This window comes from Trichosurus vulpecula, chromosome 1 (genome assembly GCF_011100635.1).
Source record: "Trichosurus vulpecula isolate mTriVul1 chromosome 1, mTriVul1.pri, whole genome shotgun sequence".
Taxonomy (NCBI): Eukaryota; Metazoa; Chordata; class Mammalia; order Diprotodontia; family Phalangeridae; genus Trichosurus; species Trichosurus vulpecula.
Window position 1 is genome coordinate 149,426,834 of NC_050573.1, and position 19,932 is coordinate 149,446,765.

The following is a 19,932-nucleotide window of genomic DNA, read 5'->3' on the forward strand; positions in this document are numbered from 1 at the left end:
AAGAGTGACTGCAAATTGAGAGCCATTGCTTTGTCTGAGAGTAGAAGAGTATTTGCCTAGCAAGAGAACAGTAAGGACCAGAACTGGAGTTAGCAGAGAAGTAACTTCATGTGGGTCATTTTATCGTGTAACAAGATCCCAAGTGTAGAGAGGTCCATCTGTAGCAAGGGCTGTCGTGTTTTTTGAAGGGAGGCAGAATAGACATCTCTAGCCTTTTCTCTCCACCCCCTTCTCCAAGAGAGACTTTCACTATGGCCATAAGGGGAAGGAGGTGGTTGGGAGCAGAGGCTACTATGCTTTCCTCAGAGAAAGAAGGTAATAGGCTAGAAGTATATCTGTCTTTTCCCTTAAATATTGTTACTTTAGGGGATTTAGGTTCAATCTAATTTCTGGTTGTTATGTTATTATTATTGGGGGAAAAGGAGGACCCAAAACTCTATATCCAAGGGTTGGCCCCTTTCCAACCAGATACCAGTTCCACAATGAACACATAACCAAGAAACCTATTTTTCTAAATCAGAGCAAAACAAAAATCAAAGAAGGTATACATAGGAGAATATATACCAGACAATACAAAAAGTGAAGGAACTCTCCCATTGGGAGTGAAATAACTCTGCTCTACCATGAAAAGAGTGTTCTGGATCTTACCCAAGAGGAAACTCCCCATAGTCTCTTCTGTAGCTATCTGGGATAGGGACATGATGGAGATGGTCATTTCTTCTCATCTCCTTCAGCAATCGTGGGGTTGGCCTCTTCCATCCTACCTCTTGAAGGTGGAAACCAGAAGTACCCAAAGCAACTTGATGTTTGAAGAGTCTCCCAAACTATAGAAGGCTGTAGCTCCTCTGTCTCTCTTACCAACTCCACCCTACCCCTCACACAGGGCACAGCATTCATCTCCATCAATGAAGAAAGAGTTCTAGACCAACGGGCTTTGAGATAGGAGTTACATTCCTACATGGACTAATGATAATAAGGCCTGCAACCCAGTTTAAATTACCCCGAATATAGGTATTTTCTTTACTCACATGCCTTCTTACCAGCTTTTTGCCATCTGTGTGCTAACTCTTCCCAATAGGTATTTCATGGATTTGTGACATTTAAAAAGTTCGAGAGAAGTAATTTCTGGGTAATTCAATCATTTTATTAATAAGGCTAGCAAATTTGTTAATAAAAATAGGTCAATGGCACTCCTGCATGCCAAAGACCCCTCATGGTAGTGGGCTCACAGTTTATATATGTTTGGAAGAGTTTCTGAGGGTGGCAATCAACTCTGATTGGTTAACAATTAATGAGAAAATGAATATTACAATGAGGGGCTGAGCTATATTCCAGTGAGGGTATTGGAGTATGTGACTTGGATCACCCAAGTCTTGGCCAAAGAGACTTATCATTTTCCATGTTGCCTGCCTGACAAAAGGGAGAAGCCACATTTCCCCAGATCTATCTGAGTAAACACGATGATCAGAAATCCATCCCATTAGCCTAAACTTGGAATTTCTTTTACTGTCTGATTAGATCTTAGCCTTTGAGCAAGATTTCCCACATTGATTGATTTCTGCATGAGGCAGCAGAAAAGGAGAAAAACCTTGGCCCTGATTCAATAATTAGTTACTAATACAAGAGAGAAATAATCATTTCTCTCAGATTGATGGGCGAGTGTGATTTATGTTTACATGCCGATTGTGATGTATTGATTGTTCCTTCATGACTTATTGCTTATTATTGCTTTTCCCTTACTGTTAAGCGATTGTACTGAAAATCTAAAGCTGTCATCTTGAGTGGCTGGTTTTATATTAATAGGAAGCATTTAGGTAGAGAGCTATATTGAGAGTAAGGGGAGTGTATTCACCAACAACAGGCTTATCCCTGGAACCATGAGAGTTTAAGTGCCATCATATGGTGGCGGTCCTTCTTTAGGAACTCAAATCTGTCTTACGAGAGCAGCTTGAGGTGACTAAGTGAGGCTAGGAAGCCAATGGGGATCCATGAAGGCAGGCACCTTATGCAGGTATTATATTATGACTGACAGTTCTATCATGTCTTAGTTTGAATAGAGTTGTCTGGCCAAAGCACTAAATTTCTTAAATCACCTGACTTTCATACTCATACATAGTTAATGAATAGATTCTATGGTCCTGGTGGTCTAGAACATCCCTTACATTTTTTTCCCCAAAACATGTGCTTTCACTAGGGGAACTTATAAATACATGCACCTTTCTGTAGGCTGATATCTGAAATGTACTCCCTCCTCATCACCGCCTCATAGTACCCTCTTTTCAAGGACCATCTTAAGCACCACCATTTACATGAGGGTTATTCTAACTCCCTCCTGACCCCCTAGTTATTAGTGTCTTCTCTACCCCTCAATATTACTTTTTTATTAATCAATTTATTAATCAATATAATCAATTGTATTTATCCACTTATCAATAATTCTCTTGCTAGGCAAATCAATTAGTTTTGATTTATCTATCAATACTTAACTGAGAGATTCCGAATGAACTCCCCAGATGAATATGACCAGGAACTACATGACCATAAGGGATATTACCTTCCAAAATATCCCAGTCAGTTTTTACAATTCCAGAGATCAATTTTATGTGTCAAACATGTTATTTCCACTATGGAATATAAATTCTTTAAGATCAGAGATAGTTTCAGTCTCGTCTTTGTACCTCCCTGGCTTAGCACAGTGCTTCACATTTGTTGTTTCATCGTTTCGTGTCCAACACCTTGTGATCCCATTTGGGTTTTTCATGGCAAAGATACTGGAGTGGTTTTCCATTGCTTTCTCCAGCTCATCTTACAAATGAGGAACCTGAGGCAAACAGCATTAAGTGACTTGCTCAGGGTCACACAGCTAATAAGTGTCTGAGGCCAGATTTGAACTCCAGGCCCAGTGCTCTATCTGTCCTTTGCCTCACACTCAGTAACTACTTAACAAATACTTGTTGAATAAATAAATGAATGAGTAAATGCACCAGGTAGATAACAGCCTGTTCAGAGGTGCCACGATGGCACACTAATGCTTTGTGTCCATGATAGAATACATTTAGTGTTTGATGACCCTACAAAGAGCATTCTGCAGCAAACCTCCAATGCCTTTTCCAGGCGGCCTCTGCTTTGTCAATCACTTCTTCCACTGTAAACACACAACAAAGCCTAGATATCACAATGGAGAGCAAACTGCAGTAATCACAATGGAATTCTTTACTGTGTTCAGAGAGGTATTATCTTAGCAAGGCCTGGAAGTTCTTCATAGAAAGATGGGGCATGAGCTGTGTGAGGGCGGCATGAGAAAAACTAAGCTTGAGTGATTCTGCTGCTGCCATAATTTAAGGAGTTGCCTCTCAAATAGCAGCTGTTCTGGCTAATTGGGTTTACAGCAAGGGGTGTAGTGGATGCCATTTTCCCGATGCTGGCCAAGCGACAGCTTATTTCTTTTCCTGGTGTCCCAGTCTTCAAGTCGGCAGAAGGTGCACAGGGACTTCCGGGCAGAAGGTCACAGGCCTGGCCACCTTCCAGGCCCAAATGAGCTCGTCAGCAGGAAACTTGGCCAGTTTGCAGAACCATTTTGGGTGAAATCCATGGGTGTGGAGACGTCTTTGTAATACCTCTTTTTCCTTCCCTTTCAGAACATGCATCTCAGATGCCAAGAACTTGCTTTAAACAACCACAGGAGCTATTTTGGGTATTACTAAGGCCTGAGTTATGATAGTAGCAGAATGACTTAGTCCTTCAGGCTAATGAGTGACTACACATCGAGGAGGTGGTGGCTCTTGAGACAGTTAACTGAGAGATTCTGAATGAACTCCCCCGATGAACATGACCAGGAACTACATGACCATAAGGGATATTACCTTCCAAAATATTTCAGTCAGGTTTTACAATTATTCCAGAGATTAACATGCTTCGTTTTTAAGTAAAGATGTAAAGAGGAGATAGAAAAAAATAAAGGCCCTTTATCTACTAGGGAAGCCAGAAATGCTAGACTCCATGTACAGACATGAGGTCCTGGATGTCCTAGTTATGGCCTGGTTCTGCTTCATAGAAAGATCAGCAGGTGGACGGCAAAAGACAAAAGCAAGGAATAAAAACAGGATTTTATAAATGTACTAAAGTAATGATTGCTAGCACTTATGTAGCATTTCAAGGCTTGCAAAACACTCATTTTATCCTCACAGCAACCCTCTGAGTTCAGTGCAATTATCACTCCCATATTTTAGATGGGAAAATGGAGGCAGACAGATGTTAAATGACTTGCCCAGTAAGTATCTGAGGCTGTTCTTGAACTCTGATCTTCCTGACTCCAGGCCCAGTGTTCTATCCACTGTGCCACCTAGCTGCCCCAAGCCATATGACTTTGAGCCAAATCATTTAATCTCTATGAATTTGGAGATTATTGGACTACCTCCTTCCCTCATAGGGTTATTGTGAGGAAGGCACTTTGGAATAGTAATGATGTGGATGGCGTCTACAGGATAGCAATAGACTGGGTTTCAATTCTGGCTCTGCCACTTATTAGCAAAGTGGTATTGAGTACTTACCTCAATTTTCTCATCCAAAAAATGGGAATAAATATAGTGGTATAATAGGGACTCATCGTACTACTGTTAAAGGGAGGTTTCTCAGCTGCAGTGATGCTCTACACAAAATAAATAAAAACGCAATAGAATGTAGATAAAGTTAATATGTGGTTTTCTAAGTCAATATGTGGGAGAGTTTTTTCACCCCATTCACTCATACATTTTCCACTGGAGTATTCTTCCCCATCCACCACTTTGGAAAACATTGTAGATTTCACTTATTTGTGTATTAATAAGAGAATAATTCTACTGTATGGCTAACTTCTTGCTATTTACTTTGTTTTAATGTTCAATTGCATTTAATTTAGACTGTAATCTCTTGAAGGCAGGGACTGTCTTTTGCCTGTTTATTCATCCCCAGTGCTTAACAAAGCACCTGGTAGATACTAGGTCCTAAATAAATGTGTACTGATTAGTTGATTGATTAAATGCATTTGTTCTTGAATCAATGTCTTTTGCCTGGCTTGAAAATGGATAGTGTTTTACTGTTGGGGCTCAGGCTGTGTTCACCCCAAACAGTTCCTGCTAACCTGGGAAATGTTGCAAAGGTCTCCAGAGCAGATTTTTTAGAATTTTCGGGGGCCTGGTGTTTAATTTACATTACCTGTTTCACAGGATTGTAGTGTACTTTGAAAGCCTGAAATTACTACATAAACACAAGATATTGATATTTTCCATTCACTCACTAATAATAAGACAGATGCAAGTCAAAACAACTCTGAGGTTTTACCCTATACCCAGCAATTTAGCAAAGAGAACTAAAAAGAGGAATCATTGGAGAGGTTGTGGAAAGAAGGGTATGTTGTTGTAACATTGGTGGAATTATAAATTGGTCTAACCATTCTAGAAAGAAATTTGGAATTTTTTGAACAAAACAACTATTTTAGTCCATGGTCTTTGGTCTAGTGATTCTACTGCTAGGCAAATACCTCCAGGAGGTCAATGGTTAAAAAATAAAAAAAGACTCCTTTCCCTCTTGACGCTCCTCTTCCCCGCAAAATACACCAGAAATATTTTAGCAGCACTTTTTGTAGTAGCAAAGAACTGGAAATATAGCAGATACCCACTGTTTGGGGAATGGTTAAACAAGTTGTGGTAAATGAATGTAATGGAATATTACTGGGCTATAAGAACCTACGCATCGGGTGAATCTAGAGAATTATAAGAAGCTTTATCTGAACTGATGCTAAGTGAAGTAAGCAGAACCAGGAAAATCATATACAAAATGACTACAACGATATAAATAGAAGGAACAGCAAAAAAGCAATCAAAGTTCAATGCTGTGAAATTATGACCAGCCTTGGCCCCATAGAAAAGCTAATTAGGAGGTATTTCCTTTCTACCCTTGCTGGGACAGGGGATTATGGGTGTGGAATACTGCAAATAAAAAAATGTCAGATTTTATGATGTGTTGGTTAGTTTTGCTGAACCATTTTTTTCCCTTCTCTTTCAAACTTCTTTGCTATAAGGGATGGCTCCATGGGAGGAGAGGGGTATATTTATTTTTTAAAAATTATTCATTAGTGCCTTCTTTAGAATTGGGTGAAATTCCCTTACAAGTCTTTTTCTTTTTATTTTCTACAATCTGCTAACTCTGTATGAGTCTAGAGCTGGAGGCTGTGGAATTTAGGGAGTGTTTATAGAAAGTAATAATGAGAGACACTAATAGAAAAAATTAGGCTGATTCTCAGGGATAAACATTCCCCACAGCGAATCTCTTGTGGAAAGGGGTAAGATCTCAATTGCTTATTAAGGCTACACTTAGGCCCCAATGCACACCATATGCAAAACAGATGAGAAAGTGCTGGGAGGAGAGGGGGCCACTGACAGGAGTTAGGAATAATGGCTTCAGATGTCTGTTCTGTCTCCCCTAGCTCCCAGATTAGGAGAGTTTGATTTTCTCTGCAATTTTTTGTTGAAAGAAACACATAGGCATGGAACAAACATAACATTTATTTCTTATTCACATGGAAATTGTGTGGCATTTGCATGACAATATCAGGGAGGGGGTGGTCCATGGGGCAGCATGCCCAGAGGTTCCAAAGGCTATTTTCTTAAACATGAGGACATATCACTTTAATTGCAGAAAGCCTTCACATAGAGTATATTTAGCAATGAACAAATAGTGAAATAAATGCACCAAAGTTCTTCAGCTGTCTAGGAAGGTAATACCCAGTAAGAAAAGTAATGTGTATCCATCTTCAGAGGAATTTGGGGTTTGCTTTATATCTCAGAGGGTCACCAAGTATCCTAGAAAGCAAAAAAGTAAGAAAATCTTGCCGCTCAAGTTTGAAGGTATACATGCTAATATCTCTATCTATGTGCCTCAGAGAGTGGGCTAGACAACCTTCCTGAGTGGGTTTGGGGTAGTTTTGTTGAGATCAAGCAACAGGACCTAACCCTGGCTGGAAGAGGCAGAAAGAGTTAGGGACTGGCTTATACCACCAGGGACATTTCCAATCTTTTGAGAGCAAACTGTTGACCTGCAACCTACCAAACATTTCCTGGTTGACTTGCTCCTCTGTCTGCCTCATCTTACTCTTTGGATACTTTTCCTCACCTCCACATCTTTCTCCAACCCCAGGAAAAAGTTTCTATTGTCTTCAGCCTCTCACAGGCAGTTGTCTTTGCCTCTCTCAGCAAACTCAGTTCAACTGATCAAATCTCTGATCTGTCTATACTAAACTTCTTACTGTTGGGTTTTTTTCCCCCAAGTTGGGCAGTTCTTTCACCTTCTAACCTCCACATGCTTCCTCTGCACAGAAAGCCTTTCCTCTATCAGGTTTACTAAACTTATTTCCCTTCATCAAGGACTTTCTGAAATCTTTTCCAGGAGCCTTGCTCTTGAATAAGATGATGGCTCTTCTTCCCCATCAAGCTCCCCTTAACACCAAAAAACATTTGCAAATGGTTTTGTAAAACCACGGGACTTGCTAAAGATAAACCATGCCAACCAAATTTGTTAATGCTCAAGCAAGTCATATAACCACGCTCTAGATACACCACTGACCTGTCTACATAGCAATGCATTGGACTCAGATGGCATTGATCCTTACCCTGCCCACACCCTCCCCACCTACACAGGTATGTACTCTCATTGTCCCCTTTGCCCTGTTCTTTCCTAGCCTTCTGCCTACCTGACCCATTGTATTTGTACCCAGGGGTTTCCTACTTTTCTGTCCACAGAGCAGGGGATGCCCATCAGAAATGGCAGAATGAATGAGACTGTTTGGAGATGCCTCAGAAAAGGGCAGAGTCATGAAATCAAGATGGACAGAGTTCAGGGGATGTTATAGGAGGTCATGGAAGAGGCAGAGGGAGCAGGGAGCAGAATACATTCTGCTAGGCCTGTCCAAGAGTAATATGACAAGTGAAATTCTTGAGTGGGGGACTTAGTATCGGGGAAGACAGAAAACAGGGGTGCTCAAAGCTGAAACAGCTGCTATGGTCTGGGAAATCAGAATCACATAGATTTGAGAGCTAAAGTAATGTTAGATATGTAGTTCAACATTCTCTGTCATTTTATATGTGAGAAAACAGCCTCAGAGAACGCTATAGTGACTCTCTGCCTTCTTCCCTAGGTAATGTGGGAAATTTACAAGCTCACTATGCTCAAAACCTACCAGTTCTATTGTATATGTTTTAGGCCCACCCATGGATCTCTTTAGGGAGAGGAACAAGAATTGGGTGGGTGACTTGGAATCCTAAACATGAGGCAAAAGTATCACCCTTTGATTTAGCATCTTAAATATGTAATCTTTGTGGAAGTCCAATGTGAGAAGGGAGCTATGAATAGGGAAACATATTTCAAGTGTTTGGAAGGTTGATGGGCCAATGATGGGTGACTGGTTGGCTCCAGTTCCCTTTTGAGTGCACAGGTTGGATTAGACCAAGAGCCAAAAAACTCCATAGCATCTCATCATTCTGAGGAGCATTTTTCTGCAGAGAATTTCTATTTACGGAGTTATAGACTGAGTGAGTTTAAAAGACATAAGTGACCATTACCCAGGAAGCAGGGGATGTAATTGGAGCATCAATTCAAATCTGCTGTTGACATACAAAGTCATACAAAGGATTGTCCAGTGAATATGATAGTTGATAGCCTGTGATAGTTGAAATGGCTATCCCATTCTCCAAATTAGTGAGATGGTTTAGCAAGCATCAGCCCTACCAAATTCATCCTGCATGACAGAACTGAGAAGGAGGTGAAAACCCTTGCCTGCCCCTAATTTTATCCTGTATATTTTCAAAAGTTAAAGGGCACAAAGACAGAGGATGCCCCTCACATCTACCTGATTTAGGGACTTCCATGGGTACCAAATGAAACTGCTCCCAGACTCAAAACCTGATTTCCCAAATGATGAATGTAAAAGTCTTGTAAATGAAACTACTACTGGCTTAACACAAATGTAAAAATTCTGCAGCCCATCAGGTAGATGATATAACTGAAGCACATTTTTAAAATTATGGGCAATAAATTTTTAACATGATATCAGGGTCTGAAAATTGTAGGAGGCCGGCAACAGACAGACAGATGGGCAATCTCAGAGGGCACGTCTCTGAAGGAATGAGCTACTGCTCACACATCTGAGGAAAGCTGTCGTTCCCAGGGCCATGTCACCTTTTGGCTCAGGCAGATACATAAGGTGGGGGGGGCTCTTTACTTTCAGCTGCACCCCCACTTGCACCGGCGCCCATGACTGCCCCTGCCCCTGCCCCCATTGCAGTTGCTGCGGAGGCTGTAGTGGTGTCATCATAGGGTGGTAACAGCACCTAAGGAGGAAGAAGAAACAGAAGATAAAGTGAAAAAATAAAAGCAAAAGAAACCCACCTCCAATTGCTGAATTAATTGTAATTGTTCCACTAAAGTCAGTGAAAAAAATGTCGGGCTCATCGATCAAGTCCAGTCTTATTAGCCATACCTGATTTAATTAAATTTAGCAAATATTTATTAAATTTCTACCATGTGCACGACATTGTTTTCGGTGCTGGGGATACAAAGACAAAGTGAAAACAAAGTTTCTGCCCTCAAGGAGCTTCTATTCTTCTGGGAGAAACAACATATTCATAGATCAGTCAACACAAGATAATTGAGGATGAGAACATTGACAAGTAGGGAGATTAAGAAAAGATTTCCATAGGAGGAAACACCTGAGATGAGAAGCCAGTCAATAAGTCAGTGAAAAAACATTTATTAAGTGCCTACAATATGCCAGGAGGGGGACAGCGAGGTGGTACAGTGGATAGAATGAGGGGCCTGGAGTCAGGAAGACTCATCTTCCTGAATTCAAATCCAGCCACAGACACTTACTGACTGGGTGTCCCTGGGCAAGTCACTTAATCCTGTTGCCTCAGTTTCCTCATCTGTAAAAGGAGCTGGAGAAGGAAATAGCAAACCACTCCAGTATCTTTGCCAAGAAAACCCCAAATGGGACCACAAAGAGTCAGACACAACTGAAAAAACAACTGTGCTAAGCTCTAGTAATACAAAGAAAGGTAAATGACATCTGAAGATTATAAAACATAGAGGTAAGGAGAGGGAGCATTCCAGACAGTACATGGAAGGCATAGCACTGGTGACGGCAATTAGGTAAGTCTGGCTGAAACATGGAGCGCATAAAGGGGAGTGATGAGGGACATTTTGAATTCCAAAGATAAGGAGTGACCTTCTTTTATCTTTTCCTACATCTCCCATGACCTGTCTTGTTTTCTTTCCACAAACTGGAACCAGAGCTGTAATCAGGAATTTTTGTACTGGAGTAAAGGGTGACAGGATGGAGGCTAAGAGAAATTCACCTACGCTGCTGCCATTGTGGAGAAGAAGCCCGCCAAGGCACTGCAAGGTTTCTAGCTGATGAAGGCCTAGATGCTGCTAAGGATCATGTGGAGTAGGCAGAACGGGGGGCCAGAGGTTAGGAAAAAGAACGTCCCAGGATGAAGCTGCCATCACTGAGAGGAGAGCCTGGAGAGAAGTAGCTCATCTATAATGTGGTGGATGAGGGAGAAAGAAGTACACCTTGAAACAATACTCTTGGACACTTCAAATTTCAGGGACCTTGGACAAAGCTTTAGTTATCCCACACTAGTTATAGCTTTCCCCAGCAAAATGCCTTGCATAAGTGACACTGGTATAATAAAGTGTACATTTAACTAAGCAATTTATTCATCTTCCTTAAAGAGGATCTATGTCCTGTACTGTTTTCAAGTAAGGTTATTTTTGGAAAAAAAAGAATAAAGCCATTTTAGCTGTTGTATTTTGTAAGTATAATTGGTCTTCAGAAATCTTTCAAGAATGGAATATTGTTGCTCTAGTCCACAAAAACACCCCAAGTTGTTTAGGTATATTGCTCTTCATCAGACAGGGAGTCAATGCCCAGCCTCCTGCTTGATATCTCTCCCTTATGTCTTCCCACCCTTCACTAGAATTCTCCATACCAGGAATTTGATTGCATACAGTTTCTCCAACTAGTACTTCCCTGCCTGTGACATCTAAGGTGTGTGACCAATCAGATGGACCTGAACCTAGGACCTTAACTTTCTTTCTAAAACACCTATCCCCATCAGTTTCCCTGGTCTTTTGTTATACAGAATAAAGCCAGATTCAGGAGTTCCACCTATGAAACTGCAGAGATCTTGGTGTAAATATATGCCAAGTCCTAGGAACAATCTCTTGGATGATTTCTATGGACTCTCTTCACATTCCCCTGCCTGAAGATCATTAATACCCCAGGCTCTCTGGTGACATCATTTATTGTAGATCTTCCTTGCCCTTTGCCATCCAGCTTTGGGGATGTTGGTCCTCACCCTGGTATGGAGGCCTCATATGTTGCCTTAGTTTTGGAGGTGTCAGCAACTGCCTCAGTTAGGAAGGTGAACACTGCCCAATCACTCTACCTCACTTAAGTCCAATTCACTTGCAAGTCATGGCATCACCTCCCTGATGTCATAGTCCTCTTTGAGAATGAAGGACAAACAACAACAACCTTGACATCCATATTCCCTTGAGAAGCTTCAATTAAGACGCAAGGCTCTCACTTAAGTCAAATGAAAGAGCTAATTTATTTCAGTACCAACCAGCTCCCTTGATTCTTTAGGGGAAACACCCTATGAGTCCTAGCAAAGGGGTCCAATGTTTGCACAGTAAGAGGAAGAAGTACAGCTTAGCGGAGGGAGGACCAAACCAGGAATCAGAAAACCTAGGTTTTCATCCTGTCCCTGCTACCATACAAGCTATGTGACTTTGGCCAACTCACAACTTATCAGGGCCTCAGTTTCCACATATTGTAAAATGATGGGATTGAACAAGATGATTTTCAAAGTTTCTTCCAATATGAATTTTTATGATTCTAAGAATTTTATGGGTGGGCCTACAGAAGAAAAAGTATAGCCAGAAGCTCCTCAAACACATAAGACTAGACTAGGCCAAACTATGGCTTTTGGTTTGTCCCAATGCCCACTAAGCATGCTATGTAATGACTTGTAGGTTACTGGCTTAGATCAGGAAAGAATAATCAGAAACCTTATGAAAAATCCTCCTGTTTATACTTGAGTTACAAAAAAAGAACTGCCTGTTAGATAGTTTATGACATATTACCATTTGAAAATATTAGTGATGATTGAGCTTGGCTTTCCTGGTATGAAATGAAAGATCTGTGAAATTCCAATGTGTTAATTAACCTTAGGAATAAAAGATTAAGTGGAACCATAATCCATAAATTTTCTTTTCTCTATTTGTTTCTCCTTTGAATATTAGTCAAGCTTTGAATAGTAAGGGGAAGTGTGTTTTGCATCCATAGTTACGTAACAAGAGTTACATCAGTGTTTATGTTTGTTCTTTTGTGTCCTTAAATATTTTTATTTGGGTATAGCCTGTCTGCCCCATTAGAGTAGAAGGCAAGGAACAGGTTTTTAATTTCCTATATAAGACTGTACCAATTTTCCCTTTGCATAGAACCTAGAATAACCCATGGGGCAGCTTGGTGGTGCAGTGGATAAAGTGCAGGGACTGGAGTCAAGAAGACTCATCTTCCTGAGTTCAAATCTGGTGTCAGATGCTTACTAGCTATGTGACTGTGGACAAATCACTTAACCTTCTTTGCCTGAATTTCCTCATCTGTAAAAAAAAAAGCTGGAGAAGGAAATGACAAACCATTCCAGTGTCCCTGCCAAGAAAACCCCAAAATGGGGTTATGAAGAGTCAGACATGACTAAAACAAGTGAACAAGAAAAGACTAACTCTCAGTGTTTATTCACTAATTGAGGTAGTAAAAAGGGTATTAAAAACAGTATCAGGGCCTAAATGGAAATGTAGGTAGGGGAACACCTGTAATCATTTGAGTCCCTCCTCACCAGCCTACCTGATAAAATTATAAATGAGGCAAGTAAAAGAGACAATAGGGTGTTAATGCGTTAAAGAAAGTCGCTGTACTGTTACTGCTTTACTAAGTTGGAAGTTCTTCCATTGATGTAATTAGAGAACAGCTAATTATTGGCAGGTCATGTATGTACCATGCCCCTGTGACCTTTGAAGAGCAGGACATACTCTCTAGGGAGAGATAATCAAAGCAGGATATTGGTAGAGTCAGCTGCAGAGGAAAAACCCAGCTCTTGAGAGAGGATCCCTCTTTGCCTTTCTCCTGTTGCCTCTACTAATGGGCAGCAGGGCAGGAGGTCAGAGTGAGATTTCTCCCTCCTCTGCCCAAAAGCTATGGAGCTACTTGGCCATTATGAAACACAATACCCAGAGACAGTCATCTGAGGCAGCTCTGAGAAATGTGACCCCTGATAGCAGAGATGACAGCTAGCTATGGATTCAAGAGATAATGAGCTCTGGAAGTTGGGAGCAGAGCTGTGGAAAGGAGTAGGCCCAGGGAGCCCAGATGAGTTATCTGCTCTGCAGAGATACTGTGTCCAGGGGCTATCAGAGTGAGGATACCACAAGAAGAGAAAGGACATGGGGATCCTGCAGTGCCAGAAGTATGGGTTGCTTTGGCCACATGTATCCTCTAAGTGTGTGCTTCATGCACATGCTTATTCTCCCCACCAAGGCTGGGTTCATTTGTGGGAAAACATTCCCCAGTTTTAAGGGAAAGATATTTTATAACTACTGGTCTTACTCTTATCATCTTAGTAAATGCCTTTACTTTGAACTAATTGTATTTACTGGTTGACTATTAAAGGTAAGAGTACTGGTAGGGGCTTAGGAGCTATAGATTTGAAGTTTCTTGGGTCTAAGGTGATAGTTGTAAGTCCAGCAGAAGGAGGAACAACAGAGGAAACACAACGGAAATGAAAAAAGTGGTGGGAGAGAGTATTCTGGGAAGATGGAGGAGTAGGTCAGAAAATTCCAAGCTCTCAAGATTTTCCCCCACAAAAGAGATAAAATAGCACCTTAGAGCAAACAAACTGCAAGTAAAAATAAATAAGAATAGGGGCACAACAGGGCTTCCTGGGACAATTGGAGAAGACCAGAAGAAAAATCCCAGAGGAGGTTTGGTCCCTGTGAAGAGTAAGCATCTCCAGGCTAGGGTCCACTTTAACCACAAGCCTCAAGTCCTGGGGTTAGTTGGTTTAAGAGGCAGCATGGCCTTAGCCATAGGAACTTTTACTCTGTGGGATGGTGAGGGGAATTGGGCGCCTGAGCCTGGGAAGATCAAGGGAACCTCTGCTGACAAGGAATGCCAGACTCAGCTGTGCTGTGAAGAGCTTGGAGTGTGATAAGAAACCAGTACACCTCAGGTGAGTGTAGAAGCAGTGGGGTAGAATGCCCATGGCTGTGGGCACTTACGGGCGGTTGGAGGTTTGGTTTTGGTTCCAGGCTAGAGGGGAGAACTGAGGATCTGGGGCAAGAGGCACCATCTCACGTACCCCAGACCTAGAGGTGATTACAAAAATTAAGCTATTACCACTAAAAATGCACAAAGGAGAAAGAATCTAACCATAGAAAACTATTATGGGAATAAAGAAGACCGGGATTTATCTTCAGAGGAGGATATTGAAGTAAAGAAACCCCCAAAGAGTAACATCAAATGGTCACCTGGCCAAAAAGAATTAATAGAAGATCTTTAAAAAGACTTTAAAAATCAAATGACAGAGATGGAGGAAAAAACTTTAAAAAAAAAAGGATAATCCAAGAAAAACAAGATTATGAAAGGAAAGCCAACCAATTAAAAAAGTAAATACAGAATCTTAAGGAAGAAAATGACACCTTGAAAATTAGAATTAGGCAAGGTGAGCCAGCAAAATTTTAAGAGATCAAGAAATAATTAAGCAAAACATGAATAATGAAAAAATAGAAGAGAAAGTGAAACATCTTATAAGAAAAAGGAAAGATTTGGAGAATAGATCAAGAAGAGAAAACATAAAAATAACCAAACTAACTGAAAGATATAATAATACAATGATACGATAATACAAGAAATAATTAAAGAAAATTGTCCTGAAACATTAGAATAAGGGGATGGGGGAAGTAGAAATAGAAAAAATCTATTGATCACCACTTTAAAAAGATCCTATGAGGAAAACTCATAGGAATATCATAGTCAAATTCTGAAGTCCCCAGCTCAAGGATAAGATATTAGAAGCAACAAAAATAAAACAATTTAAATATGATGATGCCACAATTAGAATCACACAAGACCTAGCAGTGGAGACATTAAAGGACCGCAGGTCTTGGAACACTATGTATCGAAGAGCGAAAGAACTGGGGCTCTAGCCAAAAATATGAGACCCAGCAAAGTTAAGTATAATCCTGAATGAAAAAAAATGGATATTTGATCAACTCTCAGACTTTCAAGACTTTGTTAAAAAAAACAAAACACCTGAACTTAATAGAAGATTTGACATACAAAAGTCAAGAGAAATATAAGGTACATACCAAAGACTGACTATAAGAGATTCAATAAAGACAGACCATTTACTTTTTATATATTGTAAAATGTATGTCTAAGATTCTTATTAATAATTGGGTAACTCATAAGAAAGATTGGGGAAGGCATTAGATGGGGAGGAGGGCTGGTAGTTCTGGTAACCTACTTTCATGAGGAATGGGTTTAAGAGGGAACAATACTATATATTTAGAACAGTATAAAAGCCTTCTAAATTCAAAAGAAATAAAACAGTAGAGCATAGGGAGGGGGGAGAGGACAAGGGAGGGATCTTTAGAGGGGAGGGTGAGGGAATACATAAAAGGGTGAGGTATAGAAGGCTACTGAGATTTATGGGAATGGGAGGATAGGGGAGGGATCCTTGGAGGGGGGTAGACAAGTAATAGGAGGCAAAGTAGCAGGTAGAAGTAAAGTAAAGGAGGCAGGAGGGATAGGAAACAAGAGATATGCAAAAACATAAAAACCAGTATCGGGAGTTGAATTTGTTTGGGAAAGTATTTATCTATATATGTATGTATATGTGTATATGTCTATGTATATATCTAAGGAGAAACATATCCAAACTTGGGGGGAAGGGAAAAAAAGAACAAAGTAAAAAAGTGCACAGCAGAGAACAAAAGAAAACTTACAAGGAAGCAAAAAAAAAAAGATGGACAGTTCTCAACACAAAGTGTATTATTTATCATACAGACTTTCTTGAAATGAAAATTTATTGTCACATATTTTGAATCCTGTCTTATGTTTGCTATGCACGACATGCTTTTTTTTTTCTTTCTTACTTTGTATTTAAGTTCCAATATTTAAGTTTTTCTTTTCTCTATTCTGTATTTGTGTTCTGGCATTTGAGTCTAAAATAAAATTTAAAGAAAAAGAAAAGAGTGGTGGTTCTGAGCCAGAAAAATAATACAAAGCAGCCTCCTAAATCCTTGCTTAGAGTGAGTTAACGATGGCTCCCAGCATTGACAAACTACTCACATTTCTACCAAAGTACTTTCTTCACAACTTTGTGATAATGGTAGTATAAGTACTGCTTATCCAGCATCCCACAGCTACTATCAGAACTGGGATTCAGACTTTGGTCCTCTGAGAATTCCACATCTTTATGCCTACACAGGAATCAGTCTCACAGACTGGAGTTGGGATGGTGAGATATAAAAAACAGTTTTTTTTATGTCAGAGGACCTAGGTTAAAATCCTGGTTTCTGTTACTTCCTACTTGTGTAACCACGGACAAACTATTTAATGTTTCTGGCCTTGAGCTTCCTCATCTATTAGACAAAGGGATTGGACATGACCCAAAAGGACTCTTCCAGCTCTCTATTTCTAATCCTACGTATGACTCAGATAGAACATTAGACCTTGTTGTTGTTTAGTTGTTCTGAGTTGTTTCTGACTCTTGGTGATCCCATTTGGGGTTTTCTTGGCAAAGATACTGGGGTTTTTTTTTTTGCCATTTCCTTCTCCAGCTCATTTTACAGATGAGGAAACAGAAGGTTAAGTGACTTGCCCAGGGTCACACAGCTAGTAAGTGTCTGAGGCTGGATCTGAACTCAGGAAGGTGAATCTTCCCTACTCCAGGCCTGGTGCTCTATCCACTGTGCCACCCAGCTATCCCTTAGAACTGGAAAGGATATTAAAGGATGTAGTCCAATCCCTTCATCTTGCAGATAAAGAATATGAGGCCCTGAAAGTTAAAGTGACTGGCCAAAGCCACATAGCTAGTTAGTGGAAAAGCTGGGCCAAAAGCCAAAGTTTCTCAGTCCAATGTTGTTTACAACATCCCATGCTAATCTCAAGCAGGCCCATCCATGGCACTGACTTCATTCTACAGTCCTCCTCAAACTCTTGCAAATGTACTTCCAGGTCAGCCCAGGGAAGATTACGGTTCCCAAATGATATTACACTCCAGGGATTTCTGATTATGTTTATGGCCCGCCATTTTAATGCCTCCTTCTATGTTACTTATATCCTGAAGGATGGCCATGTTTTTGGTTCTGTCAGGAATAATACTTACGGGTATTAACCTCTCTAGGTCTCAGTTCCGTGCTTTGTAAAACAAAGAATTGGGACTAAGTGACCTCCAAGATCCATTCCAACTCCATTTAAATAAAGTATAGATTAAATGAAGCCATACTTATTACAGAGTTGCTGATTCATTTCACTGGCAAGGAGAAATGGCTCTGTCAAGGGGCCATCAACTCAACTTGACTTTAGATCTTAATTAACTTTCTGAGACATCCAACTTTATTTGTGCCTGGCAGAGTCCAAGCCCCCTCCTAGTGCAAGACATATTTCTAAGACTAATGAATACCATATAAAGGCATTAATGTTGTTCTTGGCAACTGTCCTCTATCTGCTAAATTGTAAAGATCTTATCTGTGGTACCACATTGCCTAGACTTTTACTAAAACTTTAGAAGCACATAATTGCACGCGAGTTACAGATGCTAGATCTATACCAGCTCATGTTTAGGACTGAATCTATGACCAAAGATGTTGCCCTTACTAGAGAGCAGTGAGATGTCTTCAACACCTGCTCCTGAGATTTTCTTTAAAAAAATTATTAATGTTCTTTAGTATTTTTTTTACACCACAATTGTTTTCTTATATACTCCATCCCGACCCTCAACCTTCCCCTACAACTAAGAAAAACAGTTAAACAAAGCCCACTTACACATTGGCCTTGCTGTCTTCCAATATCAGGGCTAGGCCTTGTGTTTAGTCTGAGTTCAGCCACCTTTTAGTCTTGTTTATATTTGTATTACTATTGTAATTGTGCATTTTGTCTTTTTTTTTTTGCTTTCTTCCTTCTGTATCAGTTCATATAAGTGTCCCCATATTTTTCTGAATTTCATATTTTTTGTTTCTTTGAAAGGTTCCATTGAATCCATATACCACAATTTTTGTTAGTTAGGAACCCAATTAATTTGGTAATTCCCCAATAAAAGGTTTCTGTATTGCTTTCAGTTTTTTGCTACCACAAAGAATATTTTGATAGATTTCTGTCTTTGACCTCTTTGGGAACTTTGGATCAAATGGTATGAAGAGTTGAGTGACTTTTCTTGCTTATTTCCAAATTGTTTGCTGGAATAGTTGGACCAATTATCAGGCCTATGGGTACAGTATGGGTATCTGTCCAACTTCCACTGGCCTCTCCAACACTATTTCTGTCTTTTATCTTACCTGACTGCCTTTCCTTTTTGAAAAGAGTGATAATAGCTGTTTCCTAGACAAGTGATTGAACTACATGACCTTCTGCTAAAGTCTTACTTTAACATCTTACGATGTGAAGATGACTTTGGGCCTCGAAGGTGACGCCAGAGTAGCAGAAACTCTTAGTTGTTATTTGTCCTTCATGCTCGAAGAGAACCAAAGTGACATAATCATATCAGGGTCAATGTACGGAGTGTCTGGCTGTGGTTGATCATAACCAATACAGTCTTGGAAGTCTCTACCACAGGTCGGGCACAAATAGTCTGGATGATCATTTGGGAGAGAGATGGCTCTAAATTTGCACATCTCAAATTTCTCTTGGTAGCTACTCGAACAAACTTTTGGTAGATACTATGTGAAGAAGGTTTTGCATACAGGTTCAGCAATAAGCTGCAGCCTGTTTTCTCATGGTCAGCTTAGCGAAGTTCACAGGGTTAAATTTTAAGTCACAGCAACTTTCAAATAGAGTCTATATCAAGCTTGTAGAATATCAGTGAAGAGGGTACTCATGACAAAAAAAATGGTTGATTAAAGTACTGAAATAAAATGATAAGAAGCAGCAGTTCTTATTTAGACAATATTTTCAGAGTACAAAAGAGTAATCTAACAGTTGTTCCTCAGCAGTAACCCTGTTTGCCTCAGTTTCCTCATCTGTAAAATGAGTTGGAGAAGGAAATGGCAAACCACTCCAATATCTTTGCCAAGAAAACCCCCAAATGGGGTCACAAAGAGTCAGATGCAACTAAAAAAAGCTACATGCCAGGCATTGTACCAGGTGCTTCAGAAACAAACGAATAACTCTTGCCTTCAAGGATCTTATATTCATGACCTCTAAGATTCTTTCCAGAACTTAGCCTATGATGCTATGAACTATTCAAGCTCCAGACTCTTTATGTCTATAGGGGAAAGAGGTAGCAAGTCTTCCAGCATTAGAAATCCCTGCAAGTTTTGACTGGGTGAGAAACGTACGTTCCTAAATAGAGGCATACTCTATCGGGTGTCTGTACCAGCTTAAGGTGAGCCCCTGGTGAGGAGGGAGGCATCCCTTTGCCGCCGTCTCTGTATCCCATCCACAGAATCAGAGAATTAGATGTGATCGCTCATTACTGAGATTTCTGGTACTGTCACACCAGAACTACCGTGTTGGAGAGATTCATTATGAGACTGACTGACCTGTATCTACATGTATGTTTAGAAGACACATCCTAAAATACCATGAAACTTCTTTAAAACATGAGTGACACT

The 19,932-nt window shown here is 40.3% G+C and overlaps 1 protein-coding gene across 1 annotated transcript in view; it reads right to left on the minus strand.

Moving 5' to 3' along the window:
• Nucleotides 1-6,523: 6,523 nt before the first annotated feature.
• The window catches only part of LAPTM4B (lysosomal protein transmembrane 4 beta), a 126,887-nt gene continuing 113,478 nt past the window's right edge, over nucleotides 6,524-19,932 (minus strand). The window contains exons 7-8 of the mRNA XM_036766218.1: nucleotides 9,211-9,362; nucleotides 6,524-6,839 (exon numbers count right to left, since the gene is read on the minus strand). Of these exons, the coding sequence (XP_036622113.1) occupies nucleotides 9,219-9,362 (144 nt within the window). The 3' untranslated portion in view covers nucleotides 6,524-6,839; nucleotides 9,211-9,218. The remainder of the gene's footprint in view (nucleotides 6,840-9,210; nucleotides 9,363-19,932) is intronic.